Raw genomic sequence first — 23,844 nt, 5'->3', positions numbered from 1 at the left:
CCCATGATGATAAATTTTAACCCCCAGAAAGAAAATGTTTATGTTCAGAACACCAAAAAAAATCATAATAAATCTACACCTAGTAATATATTATCAATATATTCTCTAGAGGCTTCAGAAACCATACTAATTTCCATTCATATCTTTATGCAGCACATGAATACACACATATCTGCATTCATTTTGAATAATACACACATATCTGCATTCATTTTGAATAATACACATATCTGCATTCATTTTGAATAATACACACATATCTGCATTCATTTTGAATAATACACATATCTGCATTCATTTTGAATAATACACACATATCTGCATTCATTTTGAATAATACACATATATGCATTCATTTTGAATAATACACACATATCTGCATTCATTTTGAATAATACACACATATCTGCATTCATTTTGAATAATTCACACATATTTGCATATATCAAACAGATTTCAGTGGTGTTTAATAACCAATATTGAGAGGAAATGGAAGGTCTTAAGCTGAGAACTAATGGGATTAATGTCTATTGGCAGATCTTAAGATATAGTTTATAGATTCTTGGCTTCAAGAAATCTTGAGGTTGCACAGGAACTTGGTCTGTTATGTTTGTTGGAATTTGTTTTGTTATATGTTATTTTTTGTCCTTTTTCTGTTGCATTTTTTTGGATTTGAAAATAAATGAAGTAGTACTCCTGATAAGAATGAAAATGCAAAATGTGATTCATGGTTGGAAAGCCTGCATATTTTTATTCTTGATGTTTTGTTTAAAATGTTGTTATAAACAGAAATTAACATGTGGATTTTCATATAACCCTTGTTCTTAGGAGATAAAAATTACATAAATTGTATTGTAGAATTTAAAATTGAGGGAGATAAGTCTGTAAATGACACTAAAATACAATAGAAAATGCTGGATTTTCAATGTAGATTATCTCCTAAGAGCAGACAGATTGGAATGAATAATTATATATTTCATCATATAGATCTATGAAGCAATTTAATAATCAAAATAAAAATGTGTAGCCTTTTTATGGGTGTATCACAGAATTTGCATGATTCTTACAAAAACGACACTTCAGTGTTGCTCTTTGAAAGTAAAAAATATGTTATTTCTGGCTGTAATCTTGAGGTTGCTGAGGATCTCAGTCTGCTATACTTGGTTTGGAAATTTGATTGGTTTTGTTAGGTGTTTGTTTTTTTTCTCTTCTTTTTCTTTACTTTTTTTTTTCTTCGATTTGTCAATACTGGAAATAAGAAGAGCTCAGGTTTGTCTATCTGCTTGCTGAATTTTTACAATGAGATTTGTTTAATCTGAAAATAAGCAAATATAAAAATGTGCTTGTTTGATGAGGACAAATAATTTGTTTAAAAATAGTGACAACTTCAGTTTTTTTAATCCTCATGAAAATAAATTTATTAACAACAGAATGTGATAGACTGCCTGTGAACCATTAACAAAACCCTACTGGCAGTACCTACCCACCAGAGATGCTGTTAATTATTGTTATATCAACATCACACAGCTCATGACAATGTATTTATTACTACCTGTCATATTTCAGTAGGCCAAATCAATTTCCCTAGCGTTTGATGTGTGTAAGGTAAAATATTTGATCTGAATAGTTAATGACTCTGAACAGTTATTTGATCCATAGATTTATACCAGCACCGTCATAAAAGTTTAATGTTTTATAGAACTGTTTGACCTCAGGGGTCATATTGGGTTTTAATATAATAGAGTTTCTAGTTACCCTGCTATGATATTACAAAATTATCATGGGATTACAACCATATTTTGTTTCTTCAAATGTATTCTTTTTTTCCTGCCAACGCAGTTGTGAAGGGTGTGTATATTGAGTTATGAGATGTATGTCTGTTTGTCTGTTATACTCCTTCTTTAGTTTCTTGATTGTGTTATTTTGTGTGTATAATGTCACAGTATTTGTCATGTTGTTCATACTGTAATCTACTTAAAAAATGTCGTGTTATGGAAATTTGTAGTTTAACAATTTGAAATTGTAAATTTAAGCATAGCCAAATCTTTTGAAAGAAGAAGATTTGAATAAAATACCTGTTTGTATGTATACAAAGATGTGACTGATCTGGTATCAAACAGTATCACTGCCATTTAATAAATAAACAATTTTATTATGTAATAACTTTTATTTGCCCATTTTGTTCCTTTGAATTGTAATCATACATTTCATATTATATAATTACCTCATTAGTTTTTGTCCAATTTGGAAGAAAGCATATAGCAATTTCTTTTCACTTCTTGAGCAGTTGACAAACTAATCATCTTTTCATTAACTAAAAATGATTCCCCTTTAATGTAATAAGCTTGGGATATGTCACCATGTATTGATCCAAGATACTATCGATTTGTAAAAATAATCCTTGGTGTCCAGAGGGTTCAAACATGATTGTTTGCAGTTAGTGTAATAAAACACATCACCTTTGGGTGATACATGATAATTGTCTGTTTGTTTGTTTTTAATCCCTTTCTTTGTTTCGGGTTATGAATTTTTAATTGGTGTGTGTTACATTGTATTTGTAAAATCAATCAGGTCTTTTAATATGAAATGACATTTCGTGATAATATAGAATTGTTTTCAATGAGTATTGAATTGAATTTGTATGCTAAACCAGAGATTAAAAATCACTCTGACAGAAAAATCAATTTTTGTAAATGGATTGTATAATAACAGCTAGACCTTTTTCCTTCTGTAAAAATGATATTACAGGCTTGATTAATTGTTAGCTTGTCAATGGGTTTCTTTAAATTGAGGAATGAAGATTGTTTTTTATGAGATCTTGTTTTGTTTGTCTCTCTGTGTGTGTCAGATTATGTTTTTTGGTCTGTCTCTCTGTTTGTTTTCTGACTTATAGGGTTCATTAAGATGTAGAGTATAGAAAACAAGACAAAAAAAGAACAGAATTGGTGAAATGCAATGAATGCACTAGTGTTTAACCTAAATTACAAAAATAGTTGATACTTTCAGAGGTCACCAAAAGGTCTACAACGAGTGCAAACACACCTTCTAAGTAAGCCCAGAAAAGCCCAGTCAACAGGTTGTACGTCTGTCTATCTGTTTGCTATTTATTATGGTTTCATTAAGTTGATGGTAGGCTGTAACCCTTGCCTGGCTGTCTGTTAAATTTTCAAGAACAAAAATAAAAAGACGAAAAAGAAGAAAAATGCCCATGGCTGCAGCCCAATGAAAATACTTGAATTTTATTTAGTACCAGAGATGATTTTTTTCTGCTTTTGATCGGAATTCTGCTGTTTCAAATCTCGATTTTATTGTTACGATTCTTTTTGTTACTGTATGTTTACTTCAGATTTTGCCAATTTCCACTTTGTTTTTAAACCTTGTAAAATCATCCCTGTGATATGAAATTTCAGTGAGAATATAACAATTTCAGAATTCTATAATTGAAATATTTTGTCATTAACTCTAAGTTTTGTACTATAACAATGGCTTGTGGCAATTTCTACAATGTGTACTAATAGTTATTATTCTGACATACATAAAAACAGCCATTAAACACAGCCAACAATGCTTGATAATAAAAACCTGTTGTATAATGTGCTATACATGTAAATTAATTACAAGTATGTAATCATTCATCTGTTGTCTTCTTATAAAACATGTTACATTTGTCATAAATCATATTTACATGGCATAGAGATAATAGGTAATGACTGCCAATAAATTGGTATTATATGGTGCAGCCTGGTGTGTTAAATTTTTTTTAATTGTGATTGTGTTTACAAATAAAGATTGCTGTTGGCAATGACTTGAGCACAGGTGAGGAAATTTTTCACATGTAAATAATTTGTTAGTATTGAGCTAATCAGCTGAAGTCCTTTTCCTATATGTGCAAAACATCATGAAATAGCGTAAAATTTCATAAAAGGTCTATCTCTTTTTTTACTTAAATGAATGACAGCTTAAATTGTAAAGCCAAAAAAGCGAAGATTTTAATTATTGGGATATTTTTAATTATTGATTTCCAGCTTAAATTTTCTATTATAAAATCATAAAAGAATATACCGTATATGAAACCCTTGCCTATGTCTTTTTACCGAACCACCTTGGAAAACTCTTCAAGACTCTCCCGGTAGCTTCCTTAATTGCCTAATGTATGATTGATGAAAAGTTTTCTATAAGAAATGCATGTAATTACTGTCATAGGATGTAAAACCACAATCAATCAACCAATTCTTGTGTACCTGTTATTGGTACATTATCTTTCTGTTTTTTTTGTACATATAATAATAAGTTAATTAATTGGAAAGAGTATATGACCAAAATATTATCATGAGTGCCGAAGAACGCCTAGTTTTAACATGTGCGCATGAGTTAAATCCTTGAGTGTTCTGGGCACAGGTAATCATATTTTGGTTATTAATGGTCCATAATTGAATATCCTATTTATTATACAGATTTCTTCATAATTTATCAATATTTCACATGAATTTTAGATGCCCAGTTTGAATTCATATCAATTGGTTAGTTTTTGACATATTTTAACATATTTTTGGGTAGTTGGTTAATAATAAGTTGTCTCTCACTGTCTCAGAGAAGGAAGAATGTTTTACATGGATTGAAATGTAATAGGATTAAGTGTATATCTCCTTAAGATCTGATTGAAAGGGAAAAGCTAAGTTATACAATTGGTAATTAGGTTGTAAAGAAGGATTTCAATTCAAGTAATACTACAGTAAGTGTTTGTTAATGGATGGTAGAAGAGATATTAAGCAATCAAGTTGAGGTAGGGACAGTTTCATTAAATGCCAAATTACATCATCTTGGTGTTTATAGACCTTGTAGATAATATAACTTATATATATGTGAGACAAAAAGAGAGATATTTATCCTGTTTAATAAATGACTTGAGACAAAAAAGGAGGGACAATCTTCATCAAGGTTTTGAAAGGAATTTCCAATTGAAATTATCTACTTGATGATTTAAGAATATCACCCTGATACCATTGCAAGAAGGGGGAGGAGATATATGGCTATTCATCTAGATTTTATAGCTAGTTATTTCTCTATGATATATTTTAACATTAGTGAATAAATTTATATTGCAATCCTGAGTTAAATTTTGACTTTTGAATACAATTTTTTGGGGATGGCAGAGAAAATGTATACCTACAAAATTATTCAACCATAACTTTAGCAATAAGAGAAAAAAAAATTCTTGAACTTTTTTTGCAGTAAATGCTTACATAAACATCATGTTTTCTGCCATATTAGCATGAAGATGTCAACATGGTTATAAGAAGATATTTATATACGTAACTGTAGCAGAGAATGATGTAAGCTGTCACATTAAGGATTACTACACAACAGACATATTATAGTTACTACACCGACTTGTAGATAAATGCAGGGTGTCCTTGGTCATCCAATTAACCAGAGTTTACACCATATCCCATTAGGCACTAGTTTATCCCCCCCATTTAGCCACTTATTGGATGCCTGGAAATCATTATCCTGATTTGTATCTGATTTTTTCCCATGTATTTTAAAGGCTGTTCCATTTCCCCATTTGATTTTTCTCACATTCTGTTTAATTGACTTTAAGCCTTAAAGTAACTGCTTAGTGCTTAATTACATAGAATTATAATGAGATTAGTCCCCAAATAATCCAATTTTATTGGCACATTGATTAGGATGGGATTATAATAATGCCACTAGCAGTTCTTGAACAAAGCAGTTTAATGGTTCCACTGTTGGGATTGATTTGGTATAATTCTTGTAATTAAGACAAATATCATTACAATTAATGTGGTAGTGTCTTCCCATTGTCAATATTTCATGATGTGTAAAGTGATCAGGTCCCTTCCAAGGTTAGAATGAAAAGGGAGACATGAAGAGATTTATATGTACTGTAATTGAGGCTTCAGGGCACATGATAATCTGCCCTTAAATCGGGCCAAACAGTGTCTTCCCATTGTCAATATTTCATGATGTCTTACTTGATCAGGTCGCTTCCAAGGTTAGAATGAACTGAGACACAAAGAGATTTATATGCAGTGTAATTGAGGCTTCAGGGGACATGATAATCTGCCCTTAACTCCAGCCAAACAGTGTCTTCATATTTTCAATATGTCATATGTCTTACTTTTTCAAGTCTGAATGAATGGAGTAACATGAAAAGATTTTCTCAGATCTTTTTATATGTATTGTATAAGAGGCTTCAGGGCACATGGTAGTTTGCCCTTAACTTCTTTCCATTGTCAATATTTCATGATGTCCAACTTGATCAGGTCCTTTCTAAAGTTAGAATGAACAGAGAGACATGAAGAAATTTATATCCACTGTAATTGAGGCTTCAGGGCATATGATAATTTGCCCTTAACTCCAGCCAAACAGTGTCTTCCCATATCAATATTTCATATTGTTTATTTAACTCCAGCCAAACAGTGTCTTCCCATATCAATATTTCATATTGTTTATTTAACTTGATCAGGTTGCCTATCTGAGAAATTTTCTAGAGCCTATTTAAATGCACTAGCAGTCAGCATGAGGTACATGTACAGATCTGCCATAAACTGTGACCAAGGCAGTCAGTCTTCCCATTCTCAAGTAAATAATTCATTACTACACTTAAGTAACTAACAGTGGTTTTGGACCTATTCAGATGCAGTATGTAATCTTGAATTCTTGTATCAACCTTGAAAAAATACTCCAAATATCTGCAATGCCACAAAATCTTAATATTGGGAAGTTGAAGTTGTGTTTAGCAAAATGCTAGTGCTTGGAAATTGGTGTCTCAAGTTGCATCACATGTCATTTCTGAGCACCTCGATCAAGCTTCATTTTTTTTCTAAAATTAATATACTATTTGTGGTTATATCAAGTTAGTAGATTATGCAATCTCTCATCAGCTTATATTAACATTTGCAAACTTGTTTAAATAACATTTCAGATATCAAGATAAATTTCCTGTGACCTGAGTAACTTTAAGCACACATGTAGTTATTTATATACATGTATATGTTAGCACTTTAATTCTATGAGCCTCTGGGCCAGTCAGTCTCTTTGGAGCAATATTGTACAAACTTGTATATTTAAACACAAACACTGTTTATGAACACAAAAAATTCAAAACTATATATCTATAATAAGGACCAGTACTTAATTTTTCCAACAATATTAATGCTTGATTAACCAGACAGTGATCTGATAGAACTGCCCTAATGAAAACCCTATTGATCCATTCACTGACGTTGAATATATTTGGTGTCTGTGCAATTACGGGTAAGGTCATTAATTATCATATCAGGCAATTACTGGTGTGATATGGGATATTAATAGCTTCATTACACTATAACCTTTGTGTGTCAGTATGGTATGTGTGGCAGACATGTTATTATACCTACAGGGTTATTAAACTGCAGGAGAGTGATGTGGTAAAACAGGTTACTATTGTCAGAGTTGTTACACTGTGGAGTCATTTTACTACAGGGGAGTGTAGCAGTTAATGTTCATTTGAGTGATAACATGATCTTTCTTTTAGGGTAACAATCTTTTGTATATTTATTCATCAATTAGTAGTTATTCTTTGAAATCTCTGCTGCCTTTCAGATTAACAATGGAAAATGGATGATTTGTGGATTGTATTTCAATAAATGCCTTTTTACTTGAATCTGCAAAGTAAAATACCAGCCAAAATAGCCAGCTGCATAGTATCAAGTGTTGGTTAAAAAATGTTTTCATTTAGATAATGAATATCTGAAGTTGCATGCGTATGATTGAACTTTGGAGGGTTGAAAGAAACTTTTGTGAATGATACTGATATATAAGAGTGTTGTATAAAAAAATCTTTTTATATGATTTTCTGTAGATGTTGCTAATCAGTGGTTATCAAGAGCTTCTGTTTTATTGCAAAGCATGTGAAATATACAGGTTTCATAGACATTAATTCCTTGGAAATGGATTGAACAGCTTTTAAGTGAAAATGCCCCTGATTTTCATTTAGATAAGGCTAATATACATGCATTATATTCTTCATGTTGTGCAGCATATTGAAGATCCATGTAACTACTGAAGTCAATGTGGAAAGACTGCTGCCTTCTAAAGTGTTATGGAACCTTTAAGATTTTCATTTAGATAATACTAATCTGGCATTATGTGCGTGTTTCAAGACACAGGAAGAATGTTTATTTCAAACTTAAAGCAAGTGTTTCTTAGAATATTTCATTATCTTAATTGGAATGTGATTATAAAGAAATTTATCTGGATAGAAATAAATTGCACAGTCTGAGGCAAGTTTTTAAAATTGAATTTACTGTTGTTCATAACATATTGATAGAATTATAATTAGAATTGAAATTTTATAGAATTTATGTAGTTGAATTTTGAGATTCTGGAGAATGTAGAGAATTTTAAGTTTGTAAAAATGATATATAAGTGCTAATCATTGGGGTAAAACAAAGTGTTAGAGCACTGGACTTCATGTCAGGTGGTCTGGCACAATTAAAGGTTCAAATTGAGCAAATAGCAAGATCCTAGGAACTTACAGGTAGCTTTTACCAGCGATGCTAGAGGTTGTCTGGCAAGCTATTTTCTGACTTGGTGTCATTTTGGTATGACAGAACAGAATTCCAACCCTTTACATTGTAGGGTAAAGTAGCTCTGGGCATAAAATTTGAAGCATGGAACTTCAGCCCTTAATTCTTAATTAAAACTTTATTGGCATTTGTATGTGACTCAAATAGGCAGACAAGAAAATAACACCCCCATTACTGGACTGATGGTGCTGAAATCCTGGAAAATCTAGATGTCCTTTCTACAATAGACATCTTATAAAATTCCATAGTCTGTATCCATGTATTTTGAACCTGTGTAAAGCAAATACCTGTCTCAACAAAACAAAACCTTTAGTGCTAAAATGAGTTTTGGCTTAGACAGGTTTTACTGTACTAACTGATTTTACTGTAATACTGTTCTGTGGTTCACTGAACCAAAGGTAATAAAAATAGACTTAACCCCCCCCCCCCCCAAAAAAAAAAAAAAAAGGTTAAAAAATTAGGTTGAAAAATTTGTGCGATTTAATATTATTGCATTCTTACAAAATGTTAACTTAAGGAGGTAGACTTAGGGTAAGGGTCATAACTCTTGAAATCAGTGATATGTTTGTATCATATTCAATGTCACCAAAACCTATCGAGTTTTCATTTGAAACAGAATGAAATCAGTCCAAGTTACTTTGATGCTTACACAAGATTGATGTAAAATGCTAAATACAAACATTCCAGTGATTTGTTAAGAGTTATGCCCCTTTCCCTAGGTCTATCTCTCTATCCTTAGGCTTTGGACATTAGTTATATTATTATTATGTGGGTGTTAAACAAGACTGCTTGCCATAATAGATAAATCATACATTACAACATCCTTTGTACCACTATAACGAGGGTCATAAATACATCCACATGTATTTATGCTACAACATTGACAAAGGTGCACATGCATTACATATTTTGTGAGTAATAATGAAGATAGATTCAGTTATGTACATGTTACACGTTTAAGTACAATGCTAATGGATGACAAGAAGGCAAAAAAACGAAATGTTTGAAAAAACTTTTATAAAGTCATTTAAATAACAAAGTTATAATTTGTAAAGGCGATACATCTGACAACGACAGACCTAAAGGGTTTAAAAAGCATCTTTTGTGAGGTATTTAAAATATTGGTGATTTTACGGCCGCAAGCCTTGTGATAATGTTTTGATTAAAATCTTAGTTGTGGCTTTATGAACCGTGATAATATTTAACAATCAGGGATTAAAGACAAGTAGTCTTTTTAACTGTGTATAAACGTGTGTGACAATTCTTACAGCGGATTGGGATTTTACAAGCTTATCATAAACTCGATAAATACATGTGAGAGAAGTTTTAGTGGATAGCGAGAGTTTACAAGTTTAAAGACGGCTTATTGATGTTATATGTTGATGTATTATTTGTCTGAGCTTGTATCTTGTAAACTTTAAGTGAATGATAGTGTTGACTGTCCTTTATTGGAAAATTCAACTGCAACTGAGTTTTCTAAAATTAAGCTCTAAAATCTGAGTTGACACTTGTATTTAATTTACAAATGCAGTTGTATTGCAAAATGTAATATATCTCATGAAATGGATTAATTTTGAGTTAATATTGGAAATGTTATACTCAGTGAAGTCAATAATTTGATATTTATCAGCAAACTTGTGCTTGTTCATTTGTGAAATTACAAGGGATTTTTACTATTATACAAACGTAAGTTGAAGTCAATGGTTGTATATTTTACTACAGTAAGGTTTTTAAAGATTTATATTTTTTGCACTCATCTGTATTTATACTTACTTGTAAATTATGGTTTTTTGTTATCATAACTTTCATACATCAGATAGAATCAGGATTTTTGTGGGGTGCTCTTGTTTAAACTTGAAATATACAAGAGATACATTGAATGTTTTCTCACTCTTCTAAAATTTTACTGTACACAGGGGAGATATCTATTGATGTTTACTTTAATCTACCCATTTGAAGTCATTGCATTGTATTAGTTAATGGATATATAATGCCATTTAAAGCATTTCTGCAATCAGCACAGTTTATCAAATAAGTTTCTATGGTGAGATTGTTTTACTCATTTTTTGTTGAAAATCATCATGAATTATGTTCTATCATCAGTAGAAACTGTTGCTATAAGAATCTAGGGAACTTGGTTATTTGATCTGAGATGTAAAATAATGACTGCGTTTACTATACTGGTTCCTTTTCATTATCACAGAACATTGCTTTGAAAGAACTATTGTGGTAGTGTGTTTGATTTTAAGTAGCAGTCTTTCTAAAAATCAGACAGAAGGTGATTCATGCATGTCAAAAACCCACCAAATTCAGTTTTATTTCTTGTTCAGACACAGGAACTGATCATGTAACAAGTCTTAGTTTTTTATTTGGTTGTTGCGCTTTTGAAATAAAAATTATATAGATTTTACATGAAATTTGCACTTTGCAAGAGTTATCGTTCTTGATATGGCTTCATTTGGTTGCTTTTAGTGGGAGATTAATGTATGATTTTCTAAAAAGTGCAAATCTATATGCAGAAAATGTTGTTGCTTTGTGAAAATATAGCGTATGTAGACTGAAAAAGCATGGTTTGTTTGGTGGGTTTTTCTTGACCATGAATCACTTTACCATTGGTAGTGTCTGAATTTTATGCAGACTGGTACCCAATGATTTACTGTTTAATATTATTGTAAAGGAGTTTTTGTTAGAGATTTATTTACCAGTTTGTTTATACATATTAAGTGGCTTGTTATTCCCAGGTATACAGAAATATGGTGGATATTTTCCTGAGTTTTAAATGTTTATGGCTTTTTCCTATTTTTCTTATAGTTTTAAATGTTTATGGCTTTTTCCTATTTTTCCTGGAGTTTTAAATGTTTATACAGAAATGGAGGGAATTGCTGTTTTACCAATAGTTAACACTTTTCTAAAGTCCTGTTTCAATCATCTATTTGTCTTTTAATATTCCTGCTTATTCTCATTTATTCAAGATCCTCTGCTAGGAATGGAAACATTCTTCTAATGGATTAACATGTGTTCTGTATTTGGTATAAGTACATTTACATCAGTAGACATCAATAATAATTTGTTTTCTATGGTTAGTCACGCAGACATATTGCATTTAAGAAACCATATATTTTCCAATTTGTATGGCTTATCATCAACATATTTGTTTTTTATAGTGTGGCTTTGATATGATAAACAATGTTGATGTAATAGATTTTTTGACTTATTGCTTGTAACTCAGACAGTCAACTTTTCCTGAATATATATATAGAAATTGATAAACAAATTGTGCTTTATTTGTTCAAAATAAATATCATATAACTGGTAGGTGATACATACGGGGTAACAGGTCTAAACCGAATTTGTTTTAGACTTTAGAATGAGTTCTGTTTAGACAGATGTTCAGTTTACCAAAGTTCATATTATATTTAGATTGATATAAAGGCACTTAAAAATATCTGGTTTAGACAAGTTTTTGGATTATTAAGGATTGGGTTAAGACAGGTTTTTTGGATTATTGAGGGTTTTGGTTTAAGACAGAATTTTGTATTATTGAGAGTTTGGTTTTAGACAGGTTTTTGGGTATTGAGGGTTTGGTTTAAGACAGGTTTTGGGATTATTGAGGGTTTTGGTTTAAGACAGAATTTTGTATTATTGAGGGTTTGGTTTTAGACAGGTTTTTGTATTATTGAGGGTTTGGTTTAAGACATGTTTTTGGGTATTGAGGGTTTGGTTTAAGACAGGTTTTTGTATTATTGAAGGTTTGGTTTAAGACATGTTTTTGGATGATTGAGGGTTTGAATTAAGACAGGTTTTTGTATTATTGAGGGTTTGGTTTAAGACATGTTTTTGGATGATTGAGGGTTTGGTTTAAGACAGGTTTTTGTATTATTGAGGGTTTGGTTTAAGACAGGTTTTTGGATGATTGAGGGTTTGGTTTAAGACAGGTTTTTGTATTATTGAGGGTTTGGTTTAAGACAGGTTTTTGGATGATTGAGGGTTTGGTTTAAGACATGTTTTTTGATTTTTGAGGAGTTGGTTAAGACAGGTTTTTAGATGATTGTGGGTTTGGTTTTGACAGTTTATTTTTTATTATTGAGGGTTTGGTTTTGACAAGTTTCACTGTATTTTAAATGTTATGGTTACTTTGAATGAACTATTTTTTGTGGATTACCAATATACAGAGTCTTTGTGGTTTGACTTTAAATTCAGAACAAAAAGATTGCCTGAATATAGTTGAAATATTGCTGCTTGGGCGTTAAACCCCAACAATCAATCAATCAGAACAAAAGGTATAAACATATTTACCATACTCTTGTCCACTAGTCCAAAACTCCACGAAGTAAGTAACCCTCTAAAATTGAAACCTTGAATAAAGATACTTTGACGGTAATTACTGATAACTCTAAATTAAATTGTTCAGCAGTTAAAAACCTTTGCCAACTACATGTATGGTTTAACATGTAAGTTGTAAATTTTCAATCATTTATTCAACTGTTGGATTTAAATGTGTTGATGACATTGAATTAAATGTTGATATTAATCTGGCAGTGAAAGCTATGCTGGGTAGCCTTGCATGGGGTATATTGACTATCATTACAGTTGAATAAACCATAATCAGCGATATTGTCATGCTTAAAATGACCTCTTGTTGTCAGTCAATAAATTTTCTTAAACATGTATATAACAGCCATTGATGTTAACTACTTGCTGGTAGATACATATTTTAAGATTAAAATTATGAAACCATATTACATCAGCAATGATAGAAGTTGGTTGATGGTCAAGCTATTTTCTGACTATCCCTTAAGTATGAACCTATTAAGTTGCAGGATTAGGAACACCTTACCTACATGACTTGGTGATATACCATTGGTTGTGCCTTGGGTTACCATAGATACAGGGTAACTCCATAATAGGCCACATTGTGATCCTTTGTGTTTCTATATTTAGAATGTTTCTTTGGTTATTTGTCATTCGGTAGATGTCCTGTCAGTCTGGATCAGCTAATCTGATTTGTTGTGGTCAAATAAACTCATTATCATGGATGTCATTACTGGATTGATATGGATTTTGTCTTGTTTGTATTTCCTGAAATGAGATTATGGGTCTGGTACATGAATAAACTGGTTTTCATTTTTCATCGTTTTATGGTCAAATGAAATGTTATTTCTTGGAGTTTGTCTGGGAGACTTGTAATATAAACTTTTGTTCTGAGGTCTGAGTTTCTGTTAAGTGTTTTTTTGTTGCATAATATATATGTACATTCATTACAGCAGGTAAGTTTGAGATGTATGTAAGTTGAGCCATTCACTTCACTATTTTTGCTTTTAGGGAAGTCAAACCTTGGAATTAAAATGCTAGAATAAGCTAAAATGGTATACAATACAGTGTAACCTGACCAAACTGAACCCATGGCTACAACTTTTGTTCATTTTTAAAAAGGCAGGGGTTCTGAATATACAGGTTCTAAATGTACCAGAACTGTCATAAAGGGGACTTGTCTGGTTTAGGTTTCCTTTTTATTTAGGGTATGGTTTATACATATTTCACTGTGTTTGAAATCCCTAACCAATCCAGTATGTTAATGTGTGATTGTTTATTTCAGATTGTGGGAGAGATTTGGTAATCCAGGATCCTGTGATAAGAAACCGGGAACTGTTCATTTCAAGTTCTACTGATACTTTTCCAGTCAAGTCACTCAGGTACCAGTCTGCTGGGTTAAATTTTACAATTTTAGTCAATAATATGGATATCACTAATGTACTTTGATGAATACAATATAAGAACAGATATATGAACATGCTATTTTGATTCAAATGACAGAGGGCCATATTTGTAGCACAAAAGCTTGAACCATTTCAATATTTTACTGAGACCACTAGTGATTAAGTAGCTGTTTTGGTACGAATCATGCAAAATCTGAAAAATGTGATACACCCCAAAAAAGGCTACATATTTTTATTTTTGTAATTAAGTTGTTTTATGGGTCTATATTATGAAATAATAATTAATGTAATTATTCATTCAAATCTACCTGTTCTTAAGAGATAATCAACATTGAAAATCTAGTAGATTCTATTGTATTTGAGTGTCATTTACAGAGTTATCTCCCTTATTTTTGAATTTTACAGTGCATTCTACACAATTTTTATCTCCTATGAGCATGGTTTATATGAAAGACCAAATGTTAATTTCTGTTTACTGAAGCATTTTAAACAAAATATCAAAAGTAAAAATATGTAGGCTTTTCACCCATGTATCACTTTTTTCATGATTCTGAGCTGGAATGCTACTTAAATAACTTCATTGTCATTAAACATGTGTATATCAATTATGTTTGTGACAAAATAAAACTCAAAACAACAAAGAATTGCATGTATGAATAAAACATCAAAGAAAAAGTAAACAATGACCTATTTACCAGAAATGTACAAAACAAAAAAAAAGTTGATTTGGGACTTTGCATTATTGATGTCAATCTTATTTTCAGCTGAAATATAATTTGCATTGAACAATTTAGTAATCCAATAACTGTCATGTTATTGACAACAGCTGGGAATTATGTTATTACAAGTTTTTTATGAACAAATGTATTACTTGTTTCAGTCCCCATCCTAGTGGTCCCCTTGCAATGCTATCAGCAGGGTTAATACACATAATTGGCATTTCCTGCTGAACAAAGCTAGAAAAATGATTGAACTTGATTGGTTACAAGGTGTAAGATATGAAACACATCTGCTCAAATTATATATTGATGAGCGCTCATTTATCTATGTTATCTCCACTTCATGCTGGTAAATATCATTCTAAGGCCAAAGAAAAAACATTTTTGGTTACAGGAGTCTAATAAAACATTCAAAGACGGCAGGATATGTAACATGCTTGTATTTTAAGGCCACACAAATATCTGTGGTTGCTGTGGTCTAAATAGACTCAAAGGCAACAGGATTGTTATGTTTTTTTTTTGTTACCTGTGTAGTTTTGTAGTTTATAGAAGTTTTCAATTTAAGATGACATGAACCTTACCGATATTCAAGCTGTAGAAAAGTTAACTGAAACATATTAAGTACTTGGGGAAATTTAAAATCTAACAAAATAATTTCAACAAAGGAATGTAGCAGAGTTAGAACTTTGAAATGTTACCCACACGAAGATATTGAACACAAAAATATTTATACAATCTATAATTCAACCTTTTATACATAATAACTTTTACTTATTGTAAAGATACCCTCTATCATAAATACTGAAAAAAGAACAAACATTATGAGATTTTATCCTTGCAGTTTAAAATCACCCTGGAGAGCGATAAACGATCTTGTTTTCAGAGTTTAATCAGATCCATGGCTTTAATATTTCTCTAATAACAGCTTTTAAATGAATATCGATTTTACCATCAGCTAGGTTTTAAATTGATATTTAATTCACAGAAGTTGGTAGCCCATTTTATTTTCTGGTTGGTAATTTTAAGGATGCCTTAATGGAATAAGTCTCAAACTGCGTGTCAAATTTCCCTTTTGACGTATTTTGCTGAGGTCATTGAGTATGCTTACTGGTTTAAAAGCATGTTGTAGGCTTTCAGGTCTATTGTTCACAAGATCTCCCAGTCTGCAACATAATACTTACCTGGGCAGGAATTTCTGTTATCCAAATATTTCTTCATGGGGTTTACGTTAAGTTTTGTTAGTAATATAGTAAAGATATAAAAGTGATAGCTTAAAAATGCAGGTTTTATTACTGAAAAAGATTGACCTGTTATGCTTGTAGGAGATTAGGGACTTGATAGTTACATGCTTTCAGCTTGTAGCTGTTTTTCACACTCAAAGTCCTTCCTTGTCTTGGCTTTAAATTATGGTATTATAAATATATGAAATTTGATAACTTTGGTCCTGTCTCCTGTACCGGATCACTTGCTTCTTACTCGCTCAACAAGTAAGTGGTATATTAGAATCACCTTATTTGTCTGTCAAATTTTGTTCGATTATCGTGAATCTGAATGAATGGATTGATTTCAAATTTGGTATGTTGATTTATATAAAATTAAATGGGGCATTAAGTGATTGGGATTAAAATTTTGGGAATGGACCATTTTTAATGATCTTCAGAATTTCAATGAGCCATTCTTTAACATTTTTTTGTAAAAAATTCTGATTTAAATGGAGCATTTTCAGCAGGAATGGGATAAAAGACACAGGTCCCCCTCTAATCCGAATCACTGGGCATATGTTGTAAGTGATGTTGGTTGCTGCACAATATGAACTTCCTGTTTTGTGGAATTGCAATATACGAGATATCTGTGTTATTACGATGACCACACATTCAATGCTGTGTTGGGCTTTCAATACAAAATGATGTACATTCTTTCTTCTATTTGGCCAACATAAGTACTTAATGTTCCCCCTCCTTTATACTGCTAAGTTGCTAAGTAAAGCATTGAGAGATTTATACTAGGTTGAAGGAGGAACAGTGGATCTGTTTTTCTTGTTCAAATATATTATCTCTCTGTCTGACTAAATACTGGGGTAAGTCTCCTGCAAACATCTCTCCATTATCCAAAAGAAACCCATCATGTCTAATGTAGAGTTAAGCGTGTAAGTAGCAGTCTTTGTAATAATAATGCAAATTCTGTAAAATGTGATGCACCTTAAAAAAGGCTACATACTTTCTATTTTTGTTATTGAGTTAGTTTATAGGCCTATATGATGAAATGTATAATTATTAATTCCTATCTGTCTGCTCTTAGGAGATAATCAAAATTGAAAATACAACAGTTTCTATTGTATTTTAGTGTTATTTACAGTTATCTCTCTTATTTTTTAATTCTACATAGTATTCTATCTTATTTTTATCTCCTATGAACAAAAGTTATATGAAAAGCCACATGTTACTTTCTGTTTACTATGACATTCTAAACAAAATATCAAAAAATAAAAAAAATATTTAGGTTTTCCAATCATGAATCACATTTTGCATGATTCTTATATGGAGTCCCACTTGAAAAGTTAAGTAACTCAGACCTTTGTGTGTCTCATTCAGCATTGATTAAAGGCCTTTCAAAATGGAGGTGGATAGAATTAATGCCTTGATGATATAAAGATGATTTAGTGAGTTCATTTTTGTAATGAGCAAAACCTCGGATCACTCTGTTTCAAAATAATTTTAGGATTTTGAAATTACAGTAAATAAAGGGGAACTTCGATGGAGGACCATACAGACTAGAACTGATCATCTGATTGAACAATCTCATTACTATTCTGGTTGATGGTTGTTTGCTGCTTTCATGGGAAATAATTGGTTGCACTGTTTCATTCTTGACAGTCTGTCTGTCATATTCTTCTTGTCAAAGTTTGCTATACAACAGCCTGTCACTTGATATTTTGACACATGCTTTGCATCACTACTGGGTATTGTCTTCCATCACTACTAAGTATTGTGTCCCATCACTACTGGGCATTGTCTCACATCACTACTGGTCATTGTCTCCCATCACTACTAAGCATTTTCTCCCATCACTACTGGGCATTGTCTCACAGATTTCTCTTTTGTCTTGTTAAGCAGTTAATCCTGTTATATCATTATAATTAGATCTTAAGTTAAAAAAAAATGAAATGACAACATTTTCAGTTTGATTGCATATCATTACATGTATTTCTGTCTGATTTTCAGAGGAAAGTGCAGAGTACAGCATTTCCAAGATATTGTTTCTGTGAAGGATTTTAAAGTTGAGAAAGACAATTATTTCTATGTACTAGAATATAATCCGAAGACTAAAAGACTGGCCACCACGCAGGGGGAAATTAGAGTCGGGTCGAGCCATCAGGTAGGTTCAATATACAATGGAGTGGTATTTTTGGGTGGGATGGGTGCTGAGTTAGTGACCAGAAGAGGAGAATGGAAGTTTGTGGGGTAAGGTTAAAAAACAGGTTTGAAAAAAGCAGTCTGACAGATTTGAGGTAATATAAGCCTTGATCCCTTTATAAATTTCTAGATTTTGCTCTTCTAGCCATTATTAATTAGAAAAAAAAATATCTTGTTATCCATGACTTTTTAGCAAGTGAATATTGCAGTGAATATAGCAGTGAATATGTAACAAAATGCAAAGTTAGACTTGTAAAAATGTGACATTGTTCAAAATCTGGAAATACATGGTTTCCAATAGAAAGTACAACATAACTTGAATTCTGTATATCTAATGAAAAAAAGTTACAGAAAATTAAATGACAGTATATCTATACTTAGTTGTGGGATGTAGTAAAAGGGAGAACAAAAATCAGAATTATAATTCTTTTTAAAATGTAATGTAGCATGTTATCTTATTGAACTGTTATTAGAAGCGTAAACTGCCAACTTATTTTTAATATCTTAAGTTTTTTTTTAGTGCACAATTAGCATTCTTAAGTTCTAGTAGAGTTTACATAATGAGACTTTCTATGATATTTAAAGGTTTGAATAAAATTAAAAACAAACAGTTTGATAAATGTTTTAATTGCCTTTTCACACTTTATAAGAAAGCTGATAAAAACATTTTTTACGCCATTAGAAATATATTTGGCGAGTATAAACAATTTATAGTTCTCATATTGATCCTGTTGACAATGTGACTGAATGATCATTAAAACATGTTAAATATTTGTTAAATTCAACCATTTCAAGTGTGTAAATTAAAACTAGAAGTCATGAACGGTTTAAATCGCTACGATAGAAATGAATTCCGCCTTTTAGGCTGTGGTTTTTAATCTTTTTTCATTTGAGCAGTTTTAATATCTTAAATCCATTTAAAGGGCCCATTGATCAGTTTATAGACATTTAATAAACAGATTCTCTTTGTCAAGCCTGAGATCGGAAATCGGAGAATTTTTATACTGGTATTGAAATTAGCAGACGACACTTTGGTATTTTAAGATATTCTTTATCAGAGAGACATTATGACAATAAATTATTATATCTTCTTCATGCTAAGATCGGAAATCGGAGAATTTTTATCCTGATTCTGGAATTAGCAGACGTCGCTGCTGCAGGGAGATTTTTAGTATCTGAGTGACATCAGAGAATGAGTTATTGTATTCTCCTGCGTAACACCAATCGATGCTATGTCCAATTATATCCCATAGACATGCTATGATAGTATCTGTCGTTAATACTTCATCATCACGTTATGTTGCGGGCCTATTATTCTGAAAGGCTTTTATTATCGAATATTAGTATATTTTGAGCTTCTTTTACTTACACGAACAGTTATTATATTGTTGTACTGTTGGTTTTAATTTTGTATGCCTGAGGTTATAGCTTTGTCCATGATTTATTGTATTTGATCAGAAAACTCTTTATATTGTTCAAAATGGTTGTGAGAGATTAGAGATTGAAAAGTGGATTAAGTTCGATTCATGTCACTATTATCGATGGCAGATCTTAAAAGATGGCTTCTGTATTAAGTCATTTGTTAAAGTTATGGTGTGACAGGTTTCCAGAGTTTCTCTGCTGAGATGAGTCATTGCGTCTTTCCTATTCCGGAATTTCCTGAATGGCTGGTGTACTTGAAGTAAACATGAAAATGGCATTCCTAATGTTGCAAATTTGCTTGAAGGCTGAAGTGATTGTTTTAAAAGGTTGTCAAAAAAGTGACTATGGGTATTAATGACGCCCACAATTAAAAAAAACACCGAAAATTGTTTATTCTTTCCCATTTTATAGCCAGGGTTGATTTTCTTCCATTTTTTAGCGGATTTCTGCTATTTCAAATCCAGGTTTTACCATTACGATTCTTTTCTCTTTTTTTACTATATATTTTTTTCTGATTTTGCCAATTTCTGCTTTGTTTGTTGACCTCATAAAATCATCTCTGTATAATATGCATCGAAAAAATCTTGTGACAAAGTGAATATTATTTACTTAATTCCTGGTAACATTTTATCTAAACTTAAGACTTAAAGTACACCAGTATTTAATACTTGTCTCAAGCTGTTTGTTCATCCAGGCCATTTGTCAAAGGCTGCATTGATATTGGCACTCTATTGCGCCAATAGTGTAGGCTCATTTTGAGATGGATGATTTGCTCAGTAAGTTTTGTTTGAATTGTGAGCTAGGTGTCAAATAGTACATTTTATTGCGATATAACGGTGAAACCTGTCTATTAAAACCAAACTACTTTTGTACTTTAAAATTGGTTCGATCTTGACAGGTTTTTGATTAACCAAGGCTCAAAATACTTATAAGTACAGTGTCTGCTTTAGATGAGTTTCACACTAAATGAGGAAAAAACAAAGAAAATCAATAGACAAATTATGGCATAAAAATCTTTTGATGTTACTTAATGATTTGTGACAATGTAATTTGTTGTAATTAATGTAAAATTCTCTGTCATGTTAACTACTCAATAACCTTAAACCTTAATATTGATGGTTCTTTTTTTGAGGGAATTGAATTATGGGGATGAGATTTATGGGGCTTGACAGGGTGCATAGGGTATATTCAAGGGTTACTGGGGGTATATTCCAAGGAAATTACTGGGAACAAATTCAGAGAGGTTTCAATGACAGTTATAGAAGGAGAATATAAAGTACTGTAAAAGTAGTAATTTTCGCTGTATATTAATTTTTGCTATTTTCGCAGTGAACATAAAAGCACGTAAAAAATTACCCATGAAATTGATTTTTAACACCATATCAGGCTTGTCATTTTTTTGGTCCCCAAAAATTGATACCAGTGAATATGACACTTGACAGAATCCACGAAAATTAAATATTGCAAAAATTAATACATTTTCAGTATACAAAAACGTGCTTGTAACTGTTCTCTAATGTGGCCATTAGTGATCTCATCATTTGCAAAAAAATAATTATATAAAAATTATTTATTGCTATTTCCAACCTCTAAAGTCCTCAACATTGGATCTTAATAAGGAACCTGGGGGTTAAAAATTAAAGAAAATAAATGCAGGAATACTGCAACCAATATCATAAATGATCGTGTGTAGAGCCAATAGCATGACTAAAGGAATTGGGCTCAGAACTGGTTCTTGCAACCCCAAGCTCTCTAGATTTTGTCCGGGTAACTGAAAATGTATGACGTTGATCGTTTTTGTTAGTTTATTGGATCAAGTTCAGTAAACTGGCTTTGGTGTAGTAATAATTAACACTGTATAAATTTTAAAGTCAATTATTATTTACTCAGAGGTTTGAAACACTTTCAACTGAAACCTTTTAAACTTTTTGGTGGTGATTAAGTTACCTTTTTGATAAGGTGTGTAATAATGTTTAGTTTGTAAATTGAATAATGTACAAAGGATTTGAACTCGACCTCCTCGTGTCTTTACAAAAACTTCTGAATAGTTGATGACACCTCCTCGTAACCAGATAAATGCAGGTATGACATACGATTGTCATTATTCAGGTGCGTTGTCTTGTTGTAGCGACCCATGTTCACCTGTTCTATTCATACAGGTAACCATACACCTTGAGATCTTTTGAAGTTTTATTATTTTACAGGTAAATGTTCATACCTGGCATGTTTTGGCAAAAATATGGTTGAAATTGAAAAAAAAAGGGTATTTTGAAGGAAGGGATGGACAGAACATGTTCATAAGAGATGTCTGTAAGATTTTATGGATGCCTACAAATGTCTGTAAATTTTAAAGGTCAAATGAAGCATTTTTATCCATGATTGATATAGCATAATGTCTATGGAGCTTTTTGTCACAAGAATCCATCCCTTTGAAGATGAATTTGGTATGGCTTACACAGTTTCTCTGTATCCACTTAAAAGCAAATCCTACTATAGAAATTACTTTACTTTTTTTTACATTTTATTCAAATCTTTCAATCGCCAGTAATGTAGCCTATATATTTGGCCTTTTTTCTGACTCATGAATATATTTCAACAAATAGCAGCTTCCTGTATAAGTAGGGGTACACCTAGCACCACAATGTGCATATTCATGTTTTTTTTTTCTATTTTTTTTTTAAGTATTTAGACCAAGAAGATATCTGTCCTTAATATTACACAATTTTGAGCATCATTTTTTGGAAAGTCCATTTTTGTTCAAGAATGTAATATAGGAACAGTAGTGTAGAATTACCCGATGTCTCACAGATGATACATAAATTAAATACACCCATTAAACCTATTGAAAAACGCCTCAGAATTTTGTTGTAGAAGTTTATTATCAAGGCAATGTTCGAAGTGTTTATGAAGTGATTATTGGATCTAAAATTTTGGTAATACTTTGGAATTAAGTGGTGTCTCTTATCAAAAGTAAAATATTTGACCAAAGTTGAAGTGCTTGTTTCTGTGATAACCTTATCAAAGTAAATATGGCATTGGGGTTCTTTACTCTGACCTTTGACCCCAAGTATGGACTTGGATAGGAAGGAGATGTGGGTAAATATCCTGTAAGATAGTTACTCCTATGTTTTATTTATGCTCACTCAGGGTTCATGGTATCTTTAAGTTGATTCAAATGTAATAGAAAATATAATCATCAATGATGACCTTTGAATCCAAATAACGAACATGATAAAGGTCACCAAAAACAGTAATGTGAACAAACTGTTCCATAGTCAGTAACTTAGGAATGAGAAGGGTCTGATTAAAAATAGTAATGTGAATGAACTGTTCCATAGTCAGTAACTTAGGAATTAGAAGGGTCTGATTAAAAATAGTAATGTGAACAAACTGTTCCATAGTCAGTAACTTAGGAATGAGAAGGGTCTGATTGAAAATATGTTGACTACCTTTTAGTAAGGCTGTTATGATGAACCCAAAGTTTTCAGAGTTGATTAAATTAGAAGTAACTACAACTGAACCAATTTATTAAAAATGCTTTTGAAGCATATTTTCTTCAAATCTGTTGATTAAGATTGTACTATGAACTGCCTTTGCTGACTGATACATGGAAAACACTCAGCAATACACTAAAATATATAGTGATTTATCATGTTTGCAATCTTTATAAAATAAATGGGATTTTTATTCTTCAGTTCATATGGTTCTGTAAAGGCACAAGAGACATATAACTCATTTCCACTTTAATGTATAATTCATAAAATATCAATGTAGATTATTTATTCAAGTTTTATGTATCAGTAAACCCCTATCCTTCTGGTGAAACTATTAAAAGAAGCTGGAAGTTGGTAGAGATATAGAAATTTACCATGGTGTTTTCCTATAGTAAAGGGTAATAAATCAGCTGTAAATTTTCAACTATTAAAGATTTTTATGTCTATAAAGTCATTTACTTCCATTTATGAAATTAGATGAATAA

At 31.5% G+C, this 23,844-nt stretch overlaps 1 protein-coding gene across 7 annotated transcripts in view; it reads left to right on the top strand.

Moving 5' to 3' along the window:
* Positions 1 to 23,844, top strand: part of LOC148601542 (uncharacterized) — a 137,142-nt gene that overhangs the window by 70,672 nt on the left and 42,626 nt on the right. For all 7 annotated transcript variants that reach the window (XM_088555503.1, XM_088555502.1, XM_088555500.1 and 4 more), the window contains 2 exons: positions 14,191 to 14,287; positions 18,252 to 18,405. In XM_088555503.1, coding sequence (XP_088411629.1) covers positions 14,191 to 14,287; positions 18,252 to 18,405 — 251 coding nt within the window. The remainder of the gene's footprint in view (positions 1 to 14,190; positions 14,288 to 18,251; positions 18,406 to 23,844) is intronic.

The sequence above is a fragment of the Perna viridis genome, chromosome 12 (genome assembly GCF_037379345.1).
Source record: "Perna viridis isolate PV_CMFRI_1.1 ecotype Kerala chromosome 12, ASM3737934v1, whole genome shotgun sequence".
NCBI classification, from domain to species: domain Eukaryota; kingdom Metazoa; phylum Mollusca; class Bivalvia; order Mytilida; family Mytilidae; genus Perna; species Perna viridis.
The sequence above is the reverse complement of the archived record's forward strand: the minus strand, read 5'-3'. Positions and strand labels throughout refer to the sequence as shown.